Raw genomic sequence first — 25,737 nt, forward strand, 5'->3', positions numbered from 1 at the left:
AACCTATGAGTTCAAAGTAAGCCTAATTGAAGATTATTAAATTCATTAAAGGTGAAGATTGTTCTACTTTATTCCTTTGAAGGAAAGAAGTTTAGTAGTTATTTTTTTTAATAGGAGTGAAGAAGACAATGCATTATATTATGTTCTAAGAATTGTGAAATTAGTCATTTGAAGTTTTATGTAGTTGGAAGATCTTTAATATTTAGTGACATGAATAAGGAAGAGTAACTTCATGATTTGTGGAAACAAGAAGTAGGAGATTAATGGTTTATACTAGCTTGGAGGAATTATTAAAATTTAGATTAGCTATATATTTTATTTATGGATATAGTCAACACCATTTTAGCAATGATATTGATGTTACCTTCAAAAAAGGTGAAAAAAATAAGGATTATTATGAGGACCATATAGGTATATAAAATACCATATTTGAAGCTGGATTTAATTAAGGAATTTTCCCCTATGCTGAATCGCAAATATTTCAAAAGGAGTTATCATTGTTATAGTTAAGCAAATAAAGTACGAAGTAAGACCATATTTGAAACTTTAGCAGGTTCCTTTAGATCATTTTTGTTTTAAATATGTGAAGTAAGATACTCGAATTCTCTAAATGTTTAAGTTGATTTTGGAGATTATTGAGTGTCAAGAGGATTATTATTTTTGGGAGTAGTCTTAAACTTTTGCTTGAATGATAGTGTATAATTGTTGTTTTTGCAATATGAAAGATAGAGTGATTATAAGGATTGGGTATATCACTTATTATTGAATTAAATAAGTGACTCTAATAATAGAAGAAATATATTCTTTTGGAAATCTAGAGCTTAATAAAAGAGAAAAAGGGAAGAAACTAATCAATCAAGGTAATTGATTTTGGAAAGAATAGTCGTATTTTTATATTATGGATTTAAACATTGAGTTTATATTATGTGAAAGATTTAATTTTATGGAAATGAAGATTGTATGAATTCTTAGGAAAAGATTGTTTATTTACTATCTCAAGTCCTAGTTGACTACTGTCTATTTTGAAAGAGTATTAATTATGGTACTTTAAGAAAAAAAAAATTGAAGATTAATTTCGAGGAGTTTTAGTTTTGAGGACCTAAGTAAGGAAATTTATTGTTCTTCAAGTATATGTTATGTTAGTATATATACTAACAAGTTTTGCTTGTGAATAATGATGAATTGATTTGATTTTGATTTGTAATGAAGTTGGATAAAGGGTTATCTATTTTATGATATTCATTGTGAGACCTTTCTGATTTATGTGATGCTGAGTAAATTTTGAGGAGAAAGTAAAGGTTTTTTTTTTTAATAAAAAGAGATATATAGACTGGTTTGAATATTATATTTTCGAGTAAAGCTTACGAAAGATTTTATAAAGTTCTTTTGTTCTCACTATATTATAGTATTTTGATAATATATATGTATTTTCTCAAATAGTTTTCCTACAAAACTTGTCTTTAGTATCAGTATGTAATTCTTTATTATTTCGAGAATTTGGAAAATTTTCCTACCCAAATTGTATCAACTTTTTAGTTTGTCATAAACTACCTTTTGTGCTTATTCAAATACTTTGTTTATTATGTTGATCTATTATTGAAGCCAATTGTTTCTATTATTAATACCTTAAAATAGAGGTTTTTTAAAAAATGTTTAAAAGTTATTTTTGAAATTGTTATTATCTCTCTAGTAATTTTATTATTACATTTCCAACAATGATTCTTATATTGTTTTACTACAAAGTTGGTAAATAATTTAAGTCATATTTTAAGCCTTAGCTAGTTACGGGGGCGTAACTCCTTTTAAGGGGGTAGAATGCGATAGAGTTTCGCGTTTTGTAACTTAAATGTTATTTTTGACCTAATTTTGACTTATTTTATTAGTTATTAAATGAGTCAACTTACTTTAATACAAAATTTTGTGATATATGTGAATTACATGCGTTATTTTTGTTTGCTCGCTTTAAGTTTCGAGGACGAAACTTCCTTTAAGGGGGGTAGTGTGTAATACTCCGTATTTTTCATAAGTTATTAATTATAATTTTTAAAAGGATTTTGATTATGAAAGAGGTTTATTATTAATTATAAAGGTTTTAAATAGGCTTTTATAACATATTATAGGTTTTTCAAATAGACTCTAACCCAAAATAAATATTGGGCATAAGTTTACAAATTATAATCCAAGTCGTTAGTCTAGTAGTTGAAGATATTTCTTAAAAGAAAATCATAAAAGATTTACAAAAAAAAGAAAAATATTTAAAGAAATTTCAAAAAAAAAATGGTCGGCGCATGGCTCACCGCATTTGAGTTCAAGATTTTACTTATAAGGTTACTTTTTTTCTTTTTTTACTTATCTTTTAGTTGTTTTTACCTTCTATAATTATGTATTATGGGATAATTTATATCTTTTCCTAATCTTAGTTGGATAATCGTAAATATTTTAAATCTTAGCTAGATTAGTTTATCTTTTTTCCTAAATTTATCTTTTAGTATCCTAGTCCTATTCCTATTCTACTTATCCAACTAGTATGAATAGGGGTCTCCACCAATCATATTCTTCACACCAAATTTGAGAAATAAATCTCTTTTCTCAAGTTTAAACTCTCTCTCTTTTATCCTACCTTTCTCTTTCTCCTAGTAATTATTAGTTTTCAAGGTGCTTGTATATGTAGATCTTTAATAATTATTTTTGCAACATTAGTATCATGTTTTTAGGAAAATATTTTGGATTGAAGTCCATATTTTTATAAGTTTTATTATGAACTACATGTGTTTTGTATGAACATGTTTGAATGTTTATTAATTTTATATGCACTTGAATTATGCCTTTAGTTCAATATTATTATAAAGTTTGATCTTTGAATCTATATTCATATAATTTACAAGGAGTTTGATATTTAAATATTTAAAGAGGAGTGTTTTTGAATTGTTATTTTTCAAAGGTTATCCCTTGAGCGAGTTATTTTATTTATGCCTTTATATGGCTAAGTTTATAAAAATTATTATTCTTTTTAAAGGATGATTATTTCAGAAGGATTTTTATTAGATATATGATCTTTTATGATCGTAATTATAAACAGGCAACGACTTGTTATTTATTAACAAGAACGGTAGCTATTAATATTAATTATCCAGGCAACAACTTGTTGTTTATTAGCAAGAACGGTAGCCATTATATTATTACCCATGTACTTTTTGTATAAGTCATGTGGACAAGGTAGTAAACCCTCGTAATAGACTCAGTAAGGAATACTAAACTTGGGGGTGTGCACACTTTAGGAAAGGTACCTAGGCAAGGAAAAAGGATTTTTATCAAGGTTATATACTTTATATTATACAAGTATTATCAAGTATCTAGAAAGGTTTTTCGAAACTGAATATTTCAAATGTTTAGTTAAATAAAGTGTTTAATATTTCGCATATACATGTACCAGTATTTTTACTGACACGCTTTTATTTGTTTTGTTTTATGGCTTTGTGCATGTGATGATCCTATTTTGGCGAGCAGATTTTACTAGTTAATATGATGCATACTTCATGTGGGGGAGCTAAAGAGGAACCATAATTAGTCAAGGAGTTGTTATATAATATTTTCTTTATTTCCATTGTTATATAGTTGTACAATAAAGTTTATATTAATAAAGAGAATTTAGTTCAGTTATTCCGCTGCATTAGTTAAAGTTCAGTTAGTAGTTAGTATTAGGGGGTGTTTGGTAAATGGCTTTTTGCCTGGCTTTTGGCTTTTGGCTTTTTAGTTTGGTCAACCAGCTAAAAAATATGTTTACTTTGTGGCTTTTTTGTTGGCTTTTAAGCCGACTTTTCAGCCAAAAGCTAAAAGCTACTTGGAGTAGCTTTTTCTCCTTGGTTGTTGGTTGTTTAATAATAAATTTACCAATATACCCTTATTATGGTAACATAAAAAGTATAAAATCAAATGCCATTCCCACTTCCTAACGCTTCACTTGCCATCTTCCATTTTCATTCTACTGTATTACAACTAGCAAGAGTTACAATTTTGGAGTATTTGCCGCCGAAGTCGAAGACACGCTGCACTAGAGTTTCTTAAAGGTGGTTAGTTTATAATTCATTCCTTCATATACAAAGTAATTTTTTTTTAGATCTTGATTATTTGTTAAATGAAACTACATTGGAATGTAGAATTTTAATACGTTTTTTACTGGAAAAATTGCTTAATATTCTACTGTATGTTGATTATTTCTTAGTTTTCTTTTTATTTTCTTATGAATTTAGTTATGAAGATATTTTACCCAAAATTTTGGTTATTTTTTCCAATACTCTGAAAGTTATTTTCAGATCTAAAAATTTGAAAGGTAAAATTTTGTATTAGTTTTTTCATCATCAATCTAATTTTTTGGAACTTCATCTTCATATATTTCCTGTATCTTCATAGAGAAAAAGGTTCGTGTAGTTCATGTCTTTGATGGGGGCAAGTATCACAACCCCATCTTTGATATTAATGCCGATAGGTTAAATAGTGTTATGCATGATTAGATCAGATTTTATATGTCGTGAATCATTGGTTTGACTATAATTGTTTTGTATGCTGAGTAGTTTTGTAATTAATATGAATTTTGTTTCTTATGCTTGAACTGGTTGATGTAGCTTTATTGTTGAAAATTTTATTGTATAGATGGTTCGTAAAATAAACCAAAATGGTGAAGGAGATAAAAGAGTAAATAACAATGAGAACCAAGAATGGGGAAATGTAGGCAGAATTACTTGGCCAAAAGAATTAATCGTAATTCTTTTTTATCTTTGTATCAAACATACTCTATGGACGAAGTAAAGGGGAAAATAGTGTAGTAACTCCACACAAGCCATTATAGAAAAAAGTGGTGGATGAATGGGCAATTAATACTAATTTAGCATAGGGATAAATCTCGACTCAAAAATAAGTTAGACGGTTTGAGGCCCAAAGAGATACTCTGGAAACAATTTAAAGGCAAAGAGACAGGTTTAGGATGGGATCATGAGAAAGGAACGGTAGCCGCAAGTAATGAGTGGTGGACTTTAAAATTTTAGGTTAGTTTTTCTAATTATTATACATATATGTCATTTGATAAGATAAGGGGAGTTTAAAAAATTAATCTTTTTTCTCATTTTGGTTAGGAAAATCCGAAATTTGAAACTTTTCGAGATGAAAGAATAGAACCCAAGCTAGAATATAGAATGGATCAAGTGTTTGGTAGGTGTGCCCGAGAAGCGGAAAAGTACACTCCAGTGGCTGATGTTAATGATGTAGCAAGAGAAGATGAAGTATATGTTCCTTCTCCACCTCCCACTAATGTTCTTTTTGGTGATTCATCTGGTTATATTCATGACATGGGTGAAGTGTGTTCCAATTTGGCAAATGAATGGGATGGAATGTGGAGAGAAACTAGCCCTACATCTTCTAATCCCTGAGACATCCGAAATGAAATTAGTGATAAAAGTAGAGGGAAAAGGGTTATGGAGAGTGGTTCATGTCAAAGCAACAAAAGTGCAAAATTTGAAAGTACTAAGAAAGCTGGAGGAAGTACTGCACTTTATGATAAGATTGATGGCATGGTGCAACTTATTTCAGAGAGGAATACGGCAACCAAAGACTTTCAGCTTGCTATGGCTAATATGATGAATACTATGAATATTAGTGCTCCACAATATTCTATGACTGATGTTATGGTCAAGTTGTGCTCAATGGCTGATTTGGATTCTAATTCTCCTAAATTTTACTTTGCTTGTACTCTCATTGAAGATCCACAAAGAAGGACTATTTTGCTTGAGTTTCCAGACGACAGAAAACGAGTTGATTACATTCGTTTTATGTATGCACGACATATAGAAGGCAAGTAGTTTGTGTTACCTTCATTATATATGTATCATGATAATGTTAGATATGTAGGTCTAGATCTCCTTAGGTAATGCTAATTATATAGGCCTTGATCCCCTTAAAATATTATGGAGTACTTAAATATGAATGATCATGGGGTTTTTTTTGTTGGATGAGTTTATATCATCTACATTTTGTATAAACTAACTTGTTATATTATACTGATGTTAGTAGTAATCTTTAAGTTGCTATACTTTTTGAGTTTATTTGTAGGTATGAATTATAATGTGCAAATGAAAATGCTCCTTTATTTAGTGACTATATGGATGTTGATGACAACTTTTGGGATATGATAGCTTGTACAACCGGTTATATTAGCATGCATTACTTAGGTCATATACGTAAGGCACCATGCATGACCTCATCTTTGACAGGGCAAATGTGGATGGATGAAATATTCAATGGTCATGAAACAAGATGTTTTAATGCCCTTAGAATGTATCAATTTATTCATTTAATTGTGCACAGATTTGGAAAATAGGTATGGTTTGAGACCTTCATCTAGGATGTCAGTTCTAGAAAAAGTGGGTATCTTTGTGTATGTTCTTGCTCATGGTGCCCCTAATAATAGGGCAACACAAGAGCGTTTTCAGCATTCTGGCGAAATAATAAGTCGAGTACTCAAGGAAGTTTATGTGTAATGGATGGATTGTCAAGGGATGTAATTGTACCTAGAGATCCTGATTTCAAAGAAATACCGCAACAATTAACATCGGATACTAGATACATGCCATTTTTCAAGGTACTTTTTATTTGTTTATTCTTTTATACTATTGCATTTAGGTCGTTACTTGTGTAATAGATGTATTTTTTTCTATTTAGGATTGCATTGGAGCTATAGATGATACACATATAACAGTCATTGTTCCGGAAGAAGGTCAAATGCGTTATAGAGGAAGGAAAGGGGTACCTACTATAAATGTCTTAGCAGTATGTGATTTTGATCTCCTTTTTACGTATGTTTTGACGGGGTGGGAAGGTTCAGCACATGATTCTCGTATATTTCTTGATGCAATAGGTGATCCAAAACTTAACTTTCCAAAACCCCCATAAGGTGATATAATTTAATATATTATTAGTGACATGCCTAAAGATTTTGTTTTCTTACAATACTTTTTTAATAACTTTGATTAATATATAATGTCATATAAGTAAATACTATGTTGTGGATAAAGGGTATCCGGAAAGAAAAGGATACTTGACACCTTATCCTAAGACAAGATACCATCAATCAGAGTTTCGTGGTGCAAATCCAAGGGGGGTAAAAGAAGTCTTCAATCGTGCTTATTCATCTTTGAGAAGTTGCATTGAAAGGTCTTTCAGAGTTCTTAAAGCTCGATGGAAAATATTAGACAAAATCCTAGATACTCATTCAAATACCAAAATAGAATAATTTCCTCATGTTTTGCATTGCACAATTACATTTGACGAAACAAAGTTGGTGACCCCGCTTTCAAAAATTGTCGATAAAGATCTTAATTTCGTACCTCCTGAGGGACTTGAAGATATTGAAATTAATCCCCCACAATTGTCAACTAGAGATATGACATCACTCCGTGATAGTATTGCTTCTAGCTTGATAACAGCTAGACGAGTCATTAGAGATAGACGTCGATCTTAGATTATTTATTATTGTTTAATTTGGAAGTTACACACACACACGCATATATATATATATATATATATATATATATATATATATATATATATATATATATATATATATATATATATATATATATATATGTATATGTATATATATGTATATGTATATATATGTATATGTATATATATGTATATGTATATATAGTATATGTATATATATGTATAGATATGTATATATATATATATTATATATATATATATACATATATATACATATACATATATATATATATACATATGTATGTATGTATGTATATATATATATATATGTATATATACATAATATAATATACAATACATACATACATATATATATACATATGTATGTATGATATATATATATGTATATATTACATATATATATATATATATCATACATACATACATATGTATATATATGTATGTATGTATGTATATATATATATATATATATATATATATATATATTATATATATATATATATATATATATATATATATATATATATATATATATATATATATATATATATATTATGGTTTAATTTGTTATGTCGTTAAATATTTGTCTAATAATGTAATGCTTAATAATGTCTGTTTATACATCATTATCAATAATGACAACAACAAATGTTACTTACAACCATCTTCAAATTAAATAATAATAATAATAATAATAATAATAATAATAATAATAATAATAATAATAATAATAATAATATAGTGTCTTAAAATGTATAAGTTTAATTAAAAAATCAATATCCATAATGGTCATTTTATAGTTAACAACCCACAGCCAAAAGCCAATTTTTTCAAACATATAAAATAAAAATAGTCAAACAGCCAACACAAACAGCCAATACAAACAGCCAACACAAACAGCCAATACAAACAGCCAATCAAACTAGCCAAATAAAACAGCCAACATCCAATTACCAAACAAGGCCTTAAAGCCTTTAACATTATCATGTGGCGGTAATACTCTCAAGTTTCTTAAGGAGTTTTATATTAAATAAGTTTTCCAAAAGAGAGAAATTTGGGGGTGTTACAGTCAACCTTTGTTAAATCCGTTGGTCAGTGGTTAAGAGGAGAAAAGGTGGTCTTGGAAGGGGTGGTCCTGATGGTCCCATGCATATGTATCTACATAAATGCTTTATGCACTAAATAATACTTTATTACTCTATGATCATGACTACTTTTTGTTGAAAGTTGTTCTTACATGATAGTGATAGCTCAAACATAGTACATATTAAGGAGATATATTTTCCGATTAATTTTCAAAATTGGACAATACTGAAAAAATATGTAGATATTATTTCTTTTCCTTCTATTAATGTTATTACGAAGAATAACAATGAAAAATAATGTTTATTTGAGCTTATAGACAATATAAATGATACAGATATCAAAAAAGAATATCTTATGATTTTTTTAATCCTTATATTCAAAATATAATGGTCTACATTGATCATGTTCTAATATTTTTAAATACCTTAGATCAACGTTTTAACACCACCTTAATACCTTTTTACATGTTATTTAAAGGAATTAGTTTTTGGACCCGTGCAAAATACACAAAAAGTCTTTTATTTTATAAATATTGGTAATGATTGCCTATTCTCTAAAACTGGTTGCATCTAATTATGATAATCTAATATGATGTACAAATTCATAAACAATTAATAAAATAGCCAACAAATTTAATTATAAACTAAAAAATCAACTATATTAAAGATGTTATGTGATTAGATCATCACACTAGGTAAATAATTTAAAAGTTTTACCCATCTAAGTAAATTTTACAACGAATTACTCCTTAAGAATGTTAGCTCAACAATATATGCACGAATATTCAAATAGACTACCATGAAGCTTATTTGAGGATAAAAAGATATTTTTATAATTATTATTAGAAATTTTTAAGAACTTCAATAGTAATTCAATTAAAAAATATAGTTTACCCATTCTCTAATACACGAAACATTTAATGTTTTCGGATGTTCCATAACAAATGACACATTACTTTAATTGAAAATTACTCCCTCTGATTTTATTAGTTTGTCCACTTTCATTCTTAGGCTTTCCCTTATTAGTTTACACATATTTTATTTTTTCTGTTTTTTGATATGTGTCCCTTATTCATCACATGAGTTACTCTTTTAATTTCCTACTATCTCTATCCTCTCTTTAATCCCCGCCCCCCATGTTTTATTTATTTTATAATAAATTAAATGACCTATTCATTAATAATTTTAATATTTATGGTGCAGTTAACTTAGCAAATAATTTTGCTAATCTCTTTTTACTTTTAGATTAGGTTTTTTATTATAAATAATTTGTCTTGCTGTGAGACGTGTTTTCGCGTTAAACTGGTCCCATGTGTAATTTCCTAAATCTTACCCTATCCAAACACAAAAATAGGTAAGATTTACCATATTCTCTTCAGACGCTATGTTTACGTCTCACACCCAACCTCTATTATGCTGAATTTCCTTATCCATTAAAAAAATATTCTACAAAATTCTTGATTTCAATCCTTTTTTTCTTAAATCTAAATAGGAAAACATCAATTTTGAACAGTTTAGGCAAACAAAACAACATTCTCTATCTTTTGTTAAACTTTGAAGTGCAATCCTCGAACTTTGCATGTCGTTTTTCTTTAATTTATTTTGATATTCGAGCTGGTGAATTCTATGGAATTGTAGGTGATTTAGAGAAGAAGGACATAAAGAATTGGGTTCAAGTTTGAGGCGATATCTTGTTGTTATCAATTATTAATTTATGGTTCCAAGGATTGACTGTTTTAGTTCATTTGGCCCTCTATCTTTTGTCGTTGCCCAAGTTATCACTTCTCCCTTCAATCATAAATTTCACATACTTCGTCTTATTTCTTAAGATGAAATTATTTCAATGATATGATGATTAATGGTTTAGTTGTCTCATTTCTTAAGATAAAATTATTTCAAAGTAAAATACTATTTTAGGACATGATATTTTCCAAGGGTACAATAAAGCCCATTGATAGAGCCATAGAATTTGCTGACAAATTTTTAGATGAAATTAAAGACAAAAATCAACTACAAAGACTTCTAGGATACCATATTTATATCTCATATTTATTTCCCTAATTTAAGAAAATATTGTTCATGTCTTTATAAAAGATTACAAAAAAAAAAAATCCTCCTGCATAGCCACCCCAACATAGGCATATAAAACAAGTATTAAAAGAAAAGGCCAAGTCTCTTCCATGCTTATTTCTTCCTAATCGCAATGCATTCATGATAGTGGAAACAGATGCATCAAACATAGGCTATGAAGGTATTATTAAACAGAAATTACCTGAAAATAAAAATGAACAAATAGTTAGATTTTATTCAGGATTATGGCTCGGATCTAAAAAAAAAATCAACTATAAAAAAGAAAATTTCATCCATTGTCCTTTGTATTTCAAAATTTCAAGATGATCTTCACAACAAAACCTTTTTACTACAAAAGATTGCGAATCGGCAAAAAAAATATTATAAAATGATGTCCAATTGTTTCAAAACAAATTCTTGCTAGATGGCAAGCTAAGGGCCCGTTCGGTATTACTGTGGTTTTCTGTTTTTTGGTTTTTTGATTTTTCAAGGTCATATGATATATGTCCTATAATGAATAAAAAATTAGTCAAACTTATTGGGAACCTGATGATTTTGAAAACTCACAACTAAAAAGTGAAAATCACTTTTTCTGGTTTTCTGTTTTTGGTTTTTAGTTTTCTAGAAAAACTGAAAACTGAAAACAAAAAACGATAACGAACGGGCCCTAAATTATTTTTGATTTTCAAATAGAATTCATAAGAGGAGAAAATAATTTTCTTCCAGATTCCTTAGCAAGACAATTTTTACAAGGAAAAAGTAATCATATTTAAATTCAAATATTACAAGAAGCAAAATGAATCAAGACTTTGATAAAGGGAAAGGTACTCAAAAACTCGAAGTTTATGTAATGATATGCTCCGCCCATCAAGTGAGAAAACATCTTCATCAGATGAACTTGAAGCTTTTTCATTTTTTTCAACATTTTTCCTATTCCCAAGCAATTAAATATACTTTTCAAAACACAAACTCAAAACTAAATTGATCCTCAAACTATGAAGTCCACAAAAATATATTACCGAACCACATAAAGAACACAATTTTCTTACTCGTTTCATAGAAACTCCACATATTTTCGAACTTATCAAGTTTACCAACTCCTTAATTCCAATGTACTATTAATACAGACCTGAAAGGTGAAACAACTTTTAAAAGTCAAAGGTTTTATGAATTCATACTTGTTGATACAAAGTCCGTCGAAATTGAGCATACGGAAAAAGGTGATAAGTTGAAATTCATGTCATGTTGTCATTAATTTTGTATCATTTTTTATATGTTTGCAGTCATTTATTTTGTATCATTTTCTTGTTTGATGTCATTTTGTCTTTGATGTCATATCAATTATTGTATGGTTCATGTCATTTCAATTTTCATTTTGTTACACAATAAAATATGATGTAACATGCTACATCCTATACACTTTCTTTCATGTTAAATATGTGGTTCCTATATACAATATGTTTAGTAAACAAGCTAACGAACAAGTCCAATGACCTACTTTAATAACAACGACAAGTTTTTCAAGCAAATACATATAGCAACGATTTAGGATTGTTAACGATCTAACTAACACATTAGTCAAAATTAAGAAGATCAAATCCGCTCACACGTAAATCCAACACGAACTCAACACAACACGACGTGTTCGCCACCTCCAATGGCACTCATATCAATCAATAATGGAATCTGAAAAACACAAAAACAGGATTGATAACCATATGGGCTGAAGCATCTGATACCAAACTCCATATTGCAAATATACTCATAATTTTGGGCCCGACTTTTCTACCTTTCTTCTCGCTATCATTGTCGTTTCTCTCCTTCCATTAATTCAAGACATTATATATACACCCTCTCCCCAATTTTTCCATTCAGCTCAGAAACCTCGCCCCTCATTTTCACCCATTTTTCCTCTCCTCTCTCTTCACGATCTCTCTTTCTCTCTCCTCTAAACAATGGCCGATCAACTCAGCGACGATCAGATCTCTGAATTTAAGGAAGCCTTCAGCCTATTTGACAAAGATGGAGATGGTTTGATTTCTTTCATCTCTTCTTCATTTTCCTTTATTTCGTATATTATCGTATTTAATTTTGCATCGTATTGTTTAATCCGAGATGGGTTTCCTTCTTTTGCTTCAGATCTCGTTCTGGGTATTTATGATTTTGATTTATCTCCACAATATGTAGCTTGGATTTTTTTGTTGTTTTTTTACGGGTGGAAAATGTGATTGGTAGTTTGATTTTTGTTTTTGTTACCGATCTGATTAATGTTTTAGTTAATTTAGATCTTGTTATTGATATTTAGAGGGAAATTTGTGTGAATTTTACATGTAATTGGTTTCTTTTGATTTGTGAGGTTATGTTTGGTTTCTATGTGGGTTGCATTGATTGTGTGGAAGCTAATGTAACATGATAATCTAGTGAATCAAATCTTGTAAAAGCGTATATTTTTACTACCATTTTTGTTTTGTGATGAGGCTAGATTTGAATTTTACACCCTAAGATCATACATATTATCAGGCAGGCTTCACTTAGGGTATTTAGCTAATATTTGTAGGGGATTTTGGCCTGGTATTCAAAACGATTCGATTTAGGTACTTAATTTTTGATACTCTTGCTTATGTAATCTAGCGTAGACGTTCTTTTCCATCTCCATTCCAGTATGTGTGGGAGGAGAGAGGGAGATGCAAAGGTTATTGTCCTAACTTTTAATCTTATATTGTTTTGCTGTTTACTTTGCAATGAATTGATTCGAATGATCATGGTGTTGAGATTGCCTTAATGTTACTATGGTGTGACAATACTACTCTACCATTTTGAAGGAGACTTGTTTATGTGTGCATTTTCACATGTTCTGCTTGGTAATGACAACGAAGCACGGGATATAATGGGTCCTCTTGTTTAGTTATATGTTTCCTCTAAATTTGTCGCCATATTAGGTTGTTGCCAGTTGCAGTTATAATATTTCCATCTGTGAAGGTGAAATTATTATTACTTTGTATTTGGTACTTACTATTCATGTCCGATTTTTCATCTTTGTGTAATCTGTAATGTTTTTGAACTTTTTCTTTCTTTATATATTTTATGGATTCTGAGGTTCAAGTGTTTGGTATGTAGTACTTGAGCATTTGGTTCTGGTATGTTGTGATTGCATTCTGTGACTGTCACAAGAATCTGATTTACATGAATTTTAAAGAAGGCACTGAACTATACTATTCTCTCCATCTGAAAACCTTTGGGTACTCTCTTTTGGTGCGTACCTTATGAAGCTCTCAATCTCTGGCATTCTTTGCTGTTTCATTTATGCGGGTGTTTTTTTAGGCTAAATATGTTAACACTTCTTTTATGAGTTGTGAGAGTCCTTGTTTTGTACTGTTTTGAGGCTATTTTCTTAACTACATCTGGTTAATGCTAGTTTTAGATTGTGTTTTTTTTTCATTTCTTTGTTTAGCGATAATATTAATCTATATTCACCTACAGGCTGTATCACCACCAAGGAACTTGGAACAGTGATGCGTTCGCTTGGACAAAACCCAACTGAAGCAGAGCTCCAGGACATGATAAATGAAGTCGATGCTGATGGAAATGGAACAATCGACTTCCCCGAATTCCTCAATCTGATGGCGAGGAAGATGAAGGACACCGACTCAGAGGAGGAGCTGAAGGAAGCTTTCCGAGTTTTTGACAAGGATCAAAATGGTTTTATTTCTGCAGCCGAGCTTCGCCACGTGATGACGAACCTTGGTGAAAAGCTGACAGATGAAGAAGTTGACGAGATGATCCGTGAGGCTGATGTGGATGGTGATGGTCAGATCAACTATGAGGAATTCGTCAAGGTTATGATGGCCAAGTGAGAATCATCGAGTCTTAACTCAAACCCTTGAACTAATACAGGACAGGGCAGATAAGTTAGATGAGATTTTCCAAATTCTATCTCCTCTAGGATAAAACTCATGGCACTATTTATAGTTTTTTTTTTGGTGGTGGTTTGTTTTTCTTGCTTGCATTGATGGTGTAGGTGAAATCTTTTGTGCTATCTGCTTGTCTGCCCCTGTCCCGAATTCTAGAAGTTTCGGGGTTGATAGTCTTTTGCTTTTTTAAGCTCTATTAAGTTTTAAACTTTGGTATTATGAACTTAGAACAATTGGATTAAATTTTATGGCTTTTGGGTGACTAAATTTTGTTTATATTTCGAAACCAATATTTTTTTGGCTTAGAACTGTTCCTAGTTTCCTACTTTGGTTATCTCTTTTATTAATTTGTCACTCACTTTGATTAAGTAAAGTTGACTATTTGGCATGTGCACATGTGCACATGTGTGCTTGCAGAAGAGGCTGTGAGCCTGTGACAAGGTTTGATGTTAAATATTGTGCACTTCATTACGACTTCTCATTTTTAAAAGCATTTGTCGTAGGATTTACTCAACAGCTTACCGCGCCAAATAGCATGCTTAGGTAGTGGCTCTTCCGAGTTAGAAATAATTATCGCGTTATTTTTGCCATTTCACTTCGAAAAGGCTAATTTAATATGTTTTTGAATATTTCTCAATAATATTTTTAAAAATTAATTATATTATAATCTAAACTTATGTCTTAGTTAATGATATTAATTGTCAAAGTTATTCATTGGCACGTAAATGTCAAAGCAAAATTACAGAATGGATAAAGTAGAATATTGTAGGATGTCTGGAAAGTATAGATAAAAGGAAATGTAGCAACTTATCAATTGAATTTTTTGAGGCTGTATGAATTTTAATCTGAAATGTCATGTTTATGTGTCATTAATTATGAAAATACTTTTTTAAAATTTCCAATTTCTAAGTTCAGAACTTTTGTTCAAATTCATCATTATATATTGAATGATGTTTCTTAATATAAAAATCTGAAGTCTCAATTCATGCGAGTCTTGGGAACACATTTTTCTGGAAACATGTCTGGTAATCGTAAGTCAAAAGCCTCTAGTACTCCCTTGGAGAAGGATATTTTAACATTCTTCATGTACCAAAAAAAAAAAAAGTCATAGCAAATAGCAAATTTTGTTTCTTTGCAAAAAAGTTCATATATCCTTGACTTGCTTTGAAATATTCCTTATTTAGGAGCACTGAGATTTGGGTGGGTGAAGAATATCTTATGAATGAGAGTCCAATCAGACTTTGAGCGTTCTTACTACTTGTGCGATGCCATTCCTTCATGATTTGTAATCGTTGTTATAACGAAAAAGTCTTCTTTCTTCATTGGAAAAAAGAACCCTAACATTTTTTTGGGTCTTATTTTATACGTTTTTCATGATAGTTTAAAAATCAATTTTGAAAAAGCATTTTTATTCTTAGATTTCTATGATTTTTTTTTCTTTATCTTTTTAAGAATCACCCATTTAAGAGAAATGTGCAAATAATATCTGGAAAAAGGGGAGAGGATGGTAAAAGATGCAAATGAAGGCTATATATATCATGCTCATATCAGCACATAGTAATAATATTTTTCGTATTATTTGGGAGATATATATGGTTAGAGACAGACACTAATCAAGTATGGCTATGAGAAATATTGGTTGATCACTTGCTGACTTATGCAATACAGGAAGAGAAAAATGAATGTAGAAGTGAATCGAAAGCAAATAGCCAAACAACAAAAGCCAAAGCGTCGATGGAGGAACCGATGTAAATCATGGCTTTGTTCCAACAATGAGTGCGTCTTTACTCTTTATTCCTCATTCTCATATTTTTATTTTGCTTACATTTCCTATCAAATTAATCTAGGAAAATTATTAGTGCCAATTATGTGTTTCGGCTTTTTCTCTTTGGTAGCCATATCTAGTTTTAATTGTCAATGATAACCTCGTACTCATCATTATACTTGAGAATTGGGCATTATCAATTCTGGACCATTTTTCCTCAAAAACAAGTGCTAAAATAGTCATTTTCAAACAAACTAAAGTTCTTAGTGTCTAAATATGCATAAATTCCCTTTAAATAACTTATTTTTGCTCATCTCATATTAAAAAGTGGGATTGAAATATGTTTTTAATGAGAGACAAAGAAAAAATAATTTTTGTAAGGAAACTTATGTCATTATAGATTTGAAAACCTTAATTAGTTTGTAGATAACCCTTTTACCGACTTGTAGATGACGAAAGATGGTTATTAGTGCCACGTTCTCAAGTATAACTATAAACACAAGGTTACTATTGACAATTAAAATTAAATTTGCTTAACAAAGAAAAAAATTCCAAAACTTAGGATTATTACCCATAAGTCTAATGCAATACAATGTATAATGATAAACGTTTGAAGATGAAAATAAAAAATCTTAAGCATTACTAATATCAATCAAAGAGTAAAGTTTTAAGATAATAGGAATACATTTTTACATATGTTAAGTTGAGATATTAATACCAGGGATGTCTTGGCCTAGTGGTTAAGATTAAGGTGTTGTGAACGAGGTTCACAGGTGCAAATCCCCCCTCCCCTTTTTTGAATTTTGTAAATATTAGCCTTTTAAAAAACAATATATACAAATGTTGGTATTATTCGAATTTTCTTGTTTAGTGCAAAATCTTGGATTAAATGCCATTTAGATATTGTTAACCCTACATTGTATGGCCACCAATCTCATTCGAAAAAAATTGCATATCATAAGCACCTAATTCTCTTATATTCAACTACTTGCCCCCCCCACTCCCTTTACCCCTTTTTCCCACTCGATTATTCCTCTGCCTATCGCAAAGGTTATCTTCACACAACTAAGCACCCGATTCTTTCTATAGACCCCTTTCGCTCCACTATAAATTGTGGGAAAGACTGCTATGACGATGCATAAAACTAGAATATAAGTGACAATGGTTGAAGGTGATAGTGAGCAATTCATGTTATAGGCCAATTCTTACGAGTTAGTTGCATGTCAACTACAGATAAAGAGGCCGAAGAATGAGTTGGAAGACAAGAGTATCGATGATTCAAGTTGAAGAAACCGTGTTGCAATGGATACAGGGGCAAAAATAACCATCCTTGTGAGCATTTCGCGGCGAGATCAACACGAACTATAAGTATGCAGTTGGGTTGCTGTATTGATATCGCAAATTCTTCCTAGCTCATTTTAGCTTCTTTTTACCTCTTTTATTCACCGGTGTCAAACTTTAACCTTCATTTGTAAACTAAGAATGGTGTAATGCAAAGTGAAACCTTATCAAATAACATGCTTACAGAAGAGCAAAAAAGAAAAATCTTACAAGATTTTACTAGAGGCTAAAACTGACCAAAAGAAGAAAAAAAAGAAAACATAAGGACAGTGCCAGACTGACATGGTCAAAGTTTAATCAGCCTCTCATTTAGACAAATTCACCTTACTTCAAGTGAAGTTAACAAGGCCTTAGTTTAAGGCACAAAATTTTCACGACTAAACTAGGGCTCGGAAGCCATTTTTGCTGATACAACCAGTAGAATTTGCCAAGTCATGACCGGAGATCAAGCTTGACGACATAAACAAACCGAATATTTGTAATTGCCATCAGTAATGAGAATGTATATTTGATGTTCGGAAGGCATAAAGAGCCTAGGGGATCAACATATTAAAAAAATATGTGAAACCTATTGACTGAGTTGCAAGATTATTGTTAATTTGCTTCCCACAACGAAAGAGGACTAAGAAAAGACAGGTTGGGGACCTGTATTCGTACAACTATTTTAACAGTTTTACTTTTCACACGTTAGTTTACTTACATGGTAATGGTATATTGACACCCACCCAGAAGAAGAAAAAAGAGTGGGGAGGGGAAGTTGGTAAAGTTAAAAAAAAAACAGCAAGAAAGATATGATAGAGGATCCAACAAACAGAAGATAAAAGAAACAAAAAAAGGTGGGCATCTTTACCTTCTAACTGGCTTATATAGGACAACAGTGATGTACTTTGACTGAAACCTATGGGTCAAACCGAGAGCAACGACTGACTGGGAAGCAGCCCAACCTTTTTCTATAAAAAGATGGTTCAGTACAACATGCTGAGGCCTCGAAGAAGCAGCTTCATCTGAATTTTGCATACCGAGGACTGTTAACTGTAGCTGGGGTGGTACAATCATTGGCTCCTTTGCAAATTCATCTTCTCCTGGTAATGCAAAACTGTAACTCGAGTCTGGTGATGGTGGTGAGTCAAATTCAGCTACACTATCCAGGCTTTCCGGTACATAGTCCTGCACATATATGAATATACATTGAACATGGATATATATGATCATTTTTACAATCTGGAGTAATATTTCCGGGGTTGTTTTCTAATACTTTAAGAGCCCTGAAATTACAATCAAGGAAAATACTTGAAAAGGCCAGGCAGATAAGTGAAAGCTTTTCATTTATGTAAGCTCATCTATATATTATAAATTTTAGAATGAATGTTGATAATGCCCACTATCCCACAAGGCAGAAATGTATTTTTTTGGTTGCCCACCCGGTTCACCGGAGCAAAGCTCTGACTACATCCGAGTCCGACCCGTGTCTAACACCTGGCTTTGGTGGGTGAGTCTCCCAACAAGAGTTTCTGCATACGGTGAGGCTCGAACTCGACACCTCCCTTAAGCGACATTAAGCTGCTTACCACTTGAGCCAACTCTTGTTGGTCGGCAGCAACGTATATGCTACTACAAATTTCAACTCCAAAATGCAATCCTCTTGCGTGAATATACTACATAGTAGTCAAACTATAAAAATTATGATGAAGCAGTAAGAGAAGATAACTCGTATATCTATTCAAGGTTCAAACACAATGGATAGAGTTATGCAGAGGGAGCTTTTATTTCACCTACTTTTTGCATGGGTGGCTGTGTCCAACAAGTATTGGACATGGACACCCATTAGACACACCCCCAATATGTGCTCCACATTCCAAATGACATACCCTATATTTCAAAATTTGACACTTATAAGACACTTGTGGGATGCCTTTCAAACACTTGATGATATCTTATGAATACCAAAGGTGAGTGAAAAAACAAAGAAAAGAAAGTCACATACATAGTTTTATCTTCAAGATACAAAATTAGAGGAAATATAATGCATATCAAGTCAACTTTTTAGCAGTTTGATAAGTCCTTGATGGCCAACCTGAATCTATGAAAGCGAGAATATATGAAAGTGAGAATATATATCTCCTCCATAGGTGGGGGTGGGGGGGTGGGTGGGGGATTAGGAAAGAAAACTTGATGGCCAACCTGAATCTATGAAAGCGAGAATATATATCTCCTCCATTTTCTAGAAATTGCAAGAATTTCACTTTTACGCTGCCATTAATCTTTTTAACTATCTATAAGTAACAATATAGTAATAGAAAAATATATAACGAGAATAATTGAATAACATTTTATATGATAACATTTTATTTTAATTTTCAGATAAATAATAAGGTCAAAGATGTTAATGTGAATAGTGCAAAAGTCAACTTGTTGCAATTTCGTGAAAATGGAGGAAGTACAATTCACGAAGACAATTAATAAGACAAAAGAGCACATGAAACCTTAGCTCTAGCATTGGCCCATTCCAGCCCAGCCCCCATTCAAACTCTGTGAATAGACTATTAATGAGAGACAAATAACAATGCTTACCTAAAAGTGAAGCTCCCCAATCTTAAAAAAAAAAAAAAGCAATTACACTTAGGGGTCGTTTGGTTCACTATTTTTGGGTTTCAAGAAACGGAATCAATTACCGATTCCTTTTCTTCTTGTTTGGTTCAACCCCTCATCAATCCCTTACCATTACTTGATGGTAATGGATTCTCCCAATTTGTTACCTTCCCTCCCACTCAAGTAACAATATCCATTACTTGAAGTTAATGGTTACCTTTCATTTCCTTTACCTTTGCTTGAACCAAACACTCAATAAAGGTAACCATTTTTGTTACCATTTCCCTCCTCTATTTGTATCCATTTCCTTTCCATTCCATATCGTGAACTAAACGACCCCTTAGTAGTAAGAAGGAGTGACTTATTTTATATGAAATAAATGATGAAAACCAAAATTTCCAAAAGCAGTGTGTAACTCTGGTCAGCCATGAATTGTGTAACTCTGGTCAGCCATTAAGACAAAGGCATTCAGTATGGCGTAAGAACAACATATTTTCTTTATGCGTATCCTACACCATCCCCCCATTCCTCTTGCAAACTCCTCCTCCCCTCTATGATATGTAGAGGGGTTGAAAAAACTTCAGCAAGTTCACTTGTGGAAGATCATGTCATGTAACTCTAGTAAATCCATTTATTTATTTATGCCATGTTGTATACAACTTTGACTAGGATTATACTACATAGCTGACAAATTTAAGGCTAAATGATCAATGCAACCAGCACCACATCATCAGAAAATGTAGTTTTGCTGCTCTTCCAGACGAGGACAATAGAACATAAACTTTGAAATGTCGATACGATGATGCCAGTGTAGAGTTTCTGCCATTGTATGGTAAAGCTTCTCCAATGCACAATTTTGCTGATATTTCTCTTCCAGACAACAATAATCACAAAAAGTCCAACCTCCTCCAAAAAAAAAAAAAAATTGACGCCAACTTAAAGTCAGCAAAACAAATGCTGGGGATAAAAAGACTCCAATATGGCTGGTATTCCTGACATATCTAGGGAAAGGGGGTGGAGATGGAGGGAGGGGGGGGGGGGGGATTCCCAAAGTATACAGCTAAAGTGGATAATAATTAGCATAAAGGTGCAGTCAGACTATCCCAGGCTTAAGATGCTATTGATTGACTTCAGCAAGATTTCAACCAGATGCTTGCATGGGTGCATACAATATGGAGACAACAAAAGGTTATAAGTGACACTGATAATAAAAATGGGTTGTGGGCATAGCAGGTTGGGGGAAAAATAGAAAATGCCATAATGAAAGAAAACAGAGGAAATGTAAGAGGTCTAAGTGTTCAAGGGCTGTTGGAAACAAAGGGGAGAGACAAAAAGTGGGGCAACTGATTGTTGGAAGGGAGAATGACTGATGGGGAAGGTGGAGCCATGAGGGTTCATTGTATCATCATCAAGATAAAGGGTGTTCAAGGTATCCTGAGAACTGTGTCTTTATGTTACATCTTCTGACTTTATTCAACTGGGCTCAAAATGCGGAGAGAATTTCGAGGGTAGATCCACGTTGGTCCAGAAAGTGAAAGTTATTAACTAGCCAAACATTAATCTTGGATCATACTCTCTCCAGATCATCTATGCAAAAAGAATTTAAAAACCTCGTGTCTTGAATGGTTTGATAGAATGATAAGTTACTCTCAATCTGAGTAATTTGATAGATAGACAGGAGTACATCAAAATTCCATTTACTTTCTACAGTCCGCACAAGGTTCTCTTTAATTCATTTTCCCATTAGTGGTTTCAATACTATAATCTACCTAGACCAGATGTATCCTAAATGCTCCAATAAAGGAACTGATTACTATATTGAAAATCTTCGTCCCTATGCATTCCTCGGGCTAAGAAGCATCTGACACATAATTGTTGTACTCCAAAATTCAAATGCATAAGCTAGTGAGCAAGAAGCTTTTATAGCGAAAAAGAAATACTTCTTATCCTACATGCTCAGGAATATAGAGCACATAACTAGGACCAAATATGTTGCTTCATGGGAGAGGCTCAGTATCTTGATCTAGATAATGATATATTATTGACTGCCGATTGCAATGCCAAGTGCCAACACAAACCAAATAGACTTCAGACAATAATTACACACCGCACCATTCAGTGAAACTTTCAAAGATTAAAATGATACTTACATGGACATTAAGGACATTACAAACATGTCCCATCTCACTAAAAACATGAGGCAGATCCGGTGTATACTGTGTCTCACCATCGACGATGAATCTGTAATGATATATGCCTGATGGTAGAACTAAAAGCACAGCGTGATCCTTGCCTGATCTTTGAAGAGTCTTTCTGTAAGAAGCATAATGAAATCATATACTTATTGATCTTTAAGGCATGCCCAGCTAGCCACTACAATGATTACCTTGCCGTCCAATCGTCCCAGGATCCTTCCACAGCAACATTATTGCCACCAAGACTCCATGTGATCACAGTAGGAATTCCTTTCTCAGGAGGCCGATCAACAGCTCCGGGCCGTTCTGTCGGCCACTTGTCGTTATGAAATAGAGTGCCCTCATTCTTTTGCAAAGGAGCCACAGGAAGCTGCAAAACATTATTATACATATAAGTTTGGATGAGGATAAAACAGATGTTCAAGCACTCATTTACATTACTGCCCCATCTGATCATTATGAATGATAACAGCCACATAAGATCAAGCAAACACTTATCACAATTAGGAGAAACATAGTCATATGGGATCTTGTTAAATTTGTCTCAAGGTCTATGAAGTATCAACTTTTTATGTGGAAAGACTCGAACCCTTAACCTCTCATTTGAAATACAAAAACACTAACCAAATAAACTACAATCTCATATTGGTCTTTGTGGGAAATACAAAAGTAGTTAAAGACAAGATATACACCCCACAATTATTGAATTAAGTAACTCGTCAATAAAATATACTATACATTACGTCCCATTATCCCAAAATGACAATTTCATATCTTGAAACACAACCAAATAATTTGTATAAAACTATTTATGATGCATCTTTTTTTCTAAAGTATGATGATTCCTTTAATCTCTTACATGAGTATTGTTCTTTTCAAATAACTATGAATCTTATGTTTAGCTTTCATCATCACATTAATTAAATTTTGACAATATTTGCTACATCAGTATCAACAAATGGATAGAGTCTAAGCTACGAGTGTTTTTTAATCACAAATTCTACAAGTGTGTATCAAATTGATTTATCATCATTTCTTTATTGTTGAAAGGTTTTAGTTTGGGTTTAATAAAAATAAATAAATAAAAGTTTTAGTTTGGTGATTGTACCGTAGAACAATAATCCAGTTTTTCTCAGTAATTGAAGATGGCTAATTAGTTCAAGTTAATCCATTACACTGTTGTAACTATCACAAAATGTGATGTTTCAGGATTATTTAATAGTGCTATAAAATCTAATCTCACACATTAGTACTTAAAAACTCTAGGCCAACAACAAGAAGTTAAATCATCATAACTCAAAATCCTGAAGATGATGAAAATATGACTCCGTTAACAATAGACAAACATCAAGGTAAATCTCTAAAATGACAATGGTAACAAGTGCAGAGATAATCAGACACACGCCATCAAAGCGAACTAATAACAGGATTCCGGGACAATATAATCAGACACGAGTGATTAAACCAAACTGATAACAGGATTCCGGGACAATCAAAGCCAGTTCACCCTACTTAACTAAGGAAGACAGGGATACCCAACAATTAAAAGAACAACAATGTCACACCCTTTTAATCCCATTAAAAATGAGGTCGGCTTTATGAGTCAAGATTTTATCTCCGAGAAAACCCAACCTGGTTTCAATCTCCTCTACATCATTACCTTTCCCAGCTATGCTCAGATTACAGATAATCATCATATTCAACTAATAAAATAAACAACATCATGATCAGAAACATTTGACTTTTGCAATAAGATTAAGAATCAATAATTACCCAAATCAAAGTACGACGAAAAATAAATCAAACAAACCTGAGGAGTAAACATGAGAGGCGATCGAGAACGACGAGGACTTTCAGGAGGAGAATTACCCATTGTGTCTGAACAAGTGATAAAATCAGGTACATTTATTACATTATTATTACTTTTTACATTATTATTGTTAATAATATGATTGGTTCCTCCGTCTTCTTCTCTTCCATTTGCATTACCCATATCTTAGTTTTACTCAAACAAATCTTACTGATTACTGAATGAGATCTGTAAATCAGAATTTTAGTACTGGTCCCAATAAAAATTTATTGGTAATAATATTTCAGAGAAATAAGAAATTGGTGTTAATGGTTTTGTAATGGATGAGAGATATTCAACGAAGTGATAAGGAGATGGGAGTTGCAACGTTTTGAGATGGAGTGGGATTATCGCGGGACTGACAATGACGTGCCGGCGACCAAATCGGTGGGTTGGATTAGAACTTGGAACTTCTAACTCTTTTCAGACAGCCTAGCCCCTAGGGAGGGTATTAAATAATCTACCACTCGTTAGATATGTCATTGCCTCATTGGTGTCATATTCCCTCCGTCCCATAATATAGTGATCACTTCTCATTTTTCACAAGAATTAAGGAAAATGGAAAGAGTTTTAGGATTTCACAAAAATATATATTTAAGTAAATGTTTATTGGGTAATTTTGTCTTGGAACTAGTTTTTTTCTTCTTTTTTCTTTAAAATAAAATGAAAAGGCAATAACTATACCTTGGAATGGTGTAAAACAATAAATAGGGGCACATATTTTAAAAGAAAGTAGGGATATTTTGGAAAGTTTTATGTAGAAATGAAGGATAATTTAGTCCAAACAAATTGATAAAAAAGAAATAGGCACAACATTTTGGGACACCCAAAGAGGAATGCAAGCACTATATTATGGATGGAACAGAGGGAGTATCTTTTTACGCTTTTCAATGTCAATGTTTGAACATTAATATTTCTAGCTTTGCATCTCTAAAATTATAAAAAGTTTATATATATTCCAAAGCACATATCCAAACGAATCAAATAATATCTTACATGAATATATTTACCCTTATCCTTTAATTACAAATGATAGTTAAATATAATTTTTTTTTAAGAAAAAATTGATAAAAACAGTTTTAACTATGATCGATCTACCATAAAGGTCCCAACTATTGATTATCCCACAGCAGACCGAATTCTATCATACATTTTACGCGTGTGGTCCTACTCCCTCCGTCCCGTTTTATTTGCTACAAGCACTTTTTCACAAAGACCAAGGAAAAGTGTGGGGGCCACTGTGCAGAGGGGGAATTAAACAAAAGTAATGGTGCTTAATTATATTGTGAGAAAGGGGATTAAAAGCCAAAAAAGGGGACTTGGCCCACATGCTATTAAAAGAGGCGCCATTTTTTATTGAAGGAGGGATTTCATTTCCCTCCAAAATTTTACAAGGAATAATTCATCAATTGAATTT

The 25,737-nt window shown here is 31.9% G+C and overlaps 2 protein-coding genes across 3 annotated transcripts; one reads left to right on the top strand and one right to left on the bottom strand.

Annotated features, from left to right (window-relative positions):
* The first annotated feature begins 12,521 nt into the window (after positions 1 to 12,521).
* On the top strand, positions 12,522 to 17,814 carry LOC104903103 (calmodulin-7). Of its 2 annotated transcripts, XM_019251725.3 has the most exons (4): positions 12,522 to 12,701; positions 14,151 to 14,520; positions 16,250 to 16,357; positions 17,580 to 17,814. In XM_019251725.3, exons 1-4 carry the CDS (start codon positions 12,626 to 12,628, stop codon positions 17,581 to 17,583), a joined length of 558 nt encoding a protein of 185 aa, XP_019107270.1. In that variant the 5' UTR covers positions 12,522 to 12,625; the 3' UTR covers positions 17,584 to 17,814. The 2 variants fall into 2 exon arrangements, with proteins under 2 accessions (XP_019107270.1, XP_048492364.1); XM_048636407.2 differs by lacking the exon at positions 16,250 to 16,357 and having other exon boundaries at positions 12,523 to 12,701.
* A 496-nt stretch (positions 17,815 to 18,310) lies between these two features.
* LOC104903102 (SNF1-related protein kinase regulatory subunit beta-1) lies at positions 18,311 to 24,778 on the bottom strand. The gene is made up of 4 exons (XM_010691091.4): positions 24,282 to 24,778; positions 22,663 to 22,841; positions 22,427 to 22,589; positions 18,311 to 18,854 (listed from the first exon to the last, which is right to left on the bottom strand). The coding sequence occupies exons 1-4, from the start codon at positions 24,462 to 24,464 to the stop codon at positions 18,534 to 18,536; spliced, it is 846 nt and encodes a 281-aa protein (XP_010689393.2). The 5' UTR covers positions 24,465 to 24,778; the 3' UTR covers positions 18,311 to 18,533.
* Positions 24,779 to 25,737: the final 959 nt, after the last annotated feature.

Source organism: Beta vulgaris, chromosome 9 (genome assembly GCF_026745355.1).
Source record: "Beta vulgaris subsp. vulgaris cultivar EL10 chromosome 9, EL10.2, whole genome shotgun sequence".
Lineage (NCBI taxonomy): Eukaryota > Viridiplantae > Streptophyta > Magnoliopsida > Caryophyllales > Amaranthaceae > Beta > Beta vulgaris.

What these genes read in the sequence shown, in the direction of transcription:
- LOC104903103 (XM_019251725.3), top strand. Translation starts at nt 12,626, where the DNA reads ATGGCCGATCAACTCAGCGACGATCAGATCTCTGAATTTAAGGAAGCC. An exon ending in ATTTGACAAAGATGGAGATG is followed by an intron (nt 12,702 to 14,150) that starts GTTTGATTTCTT and finishes ATTCACCTACAG; the next exon opens with GCTGTATCACCACCAAGGAA. An exon ending in GTCAAGGTTATGATGGCCAA is followed by an intron (nt 14,521 to 16,249) that starts GTGAGAATCATC and finishes TATGCAATACAG; the next exon opens with GAAGAGAAAAATGAATGTAG.
- LOC104903102 (XM_010691091.4), bottom strand. Translation starts at nt 24,464, where the DNA reads ATGGGTAATGCAAATGGAAGAGAAGAAGACGGAGGAACCAATCATATT. An exon ending in CTCTCATGTTTACTCCTCAG is followed by an intron (nt 22,842 to 24,281) that starts GTTTGTTTGATT and finishes AATGTTTTGCAG; the next exon opens with CTTCCTGTGGCTCCTTTGCA. An exon ending in GTAATGTCCTTAATGTCCAT is followed by an intron (nt 18,855 to 22,426) that starts GTAAGTATCATT and finishes ATATATGTGCAG; the next exon opens with GACTATGTACCGGAAAGCCT.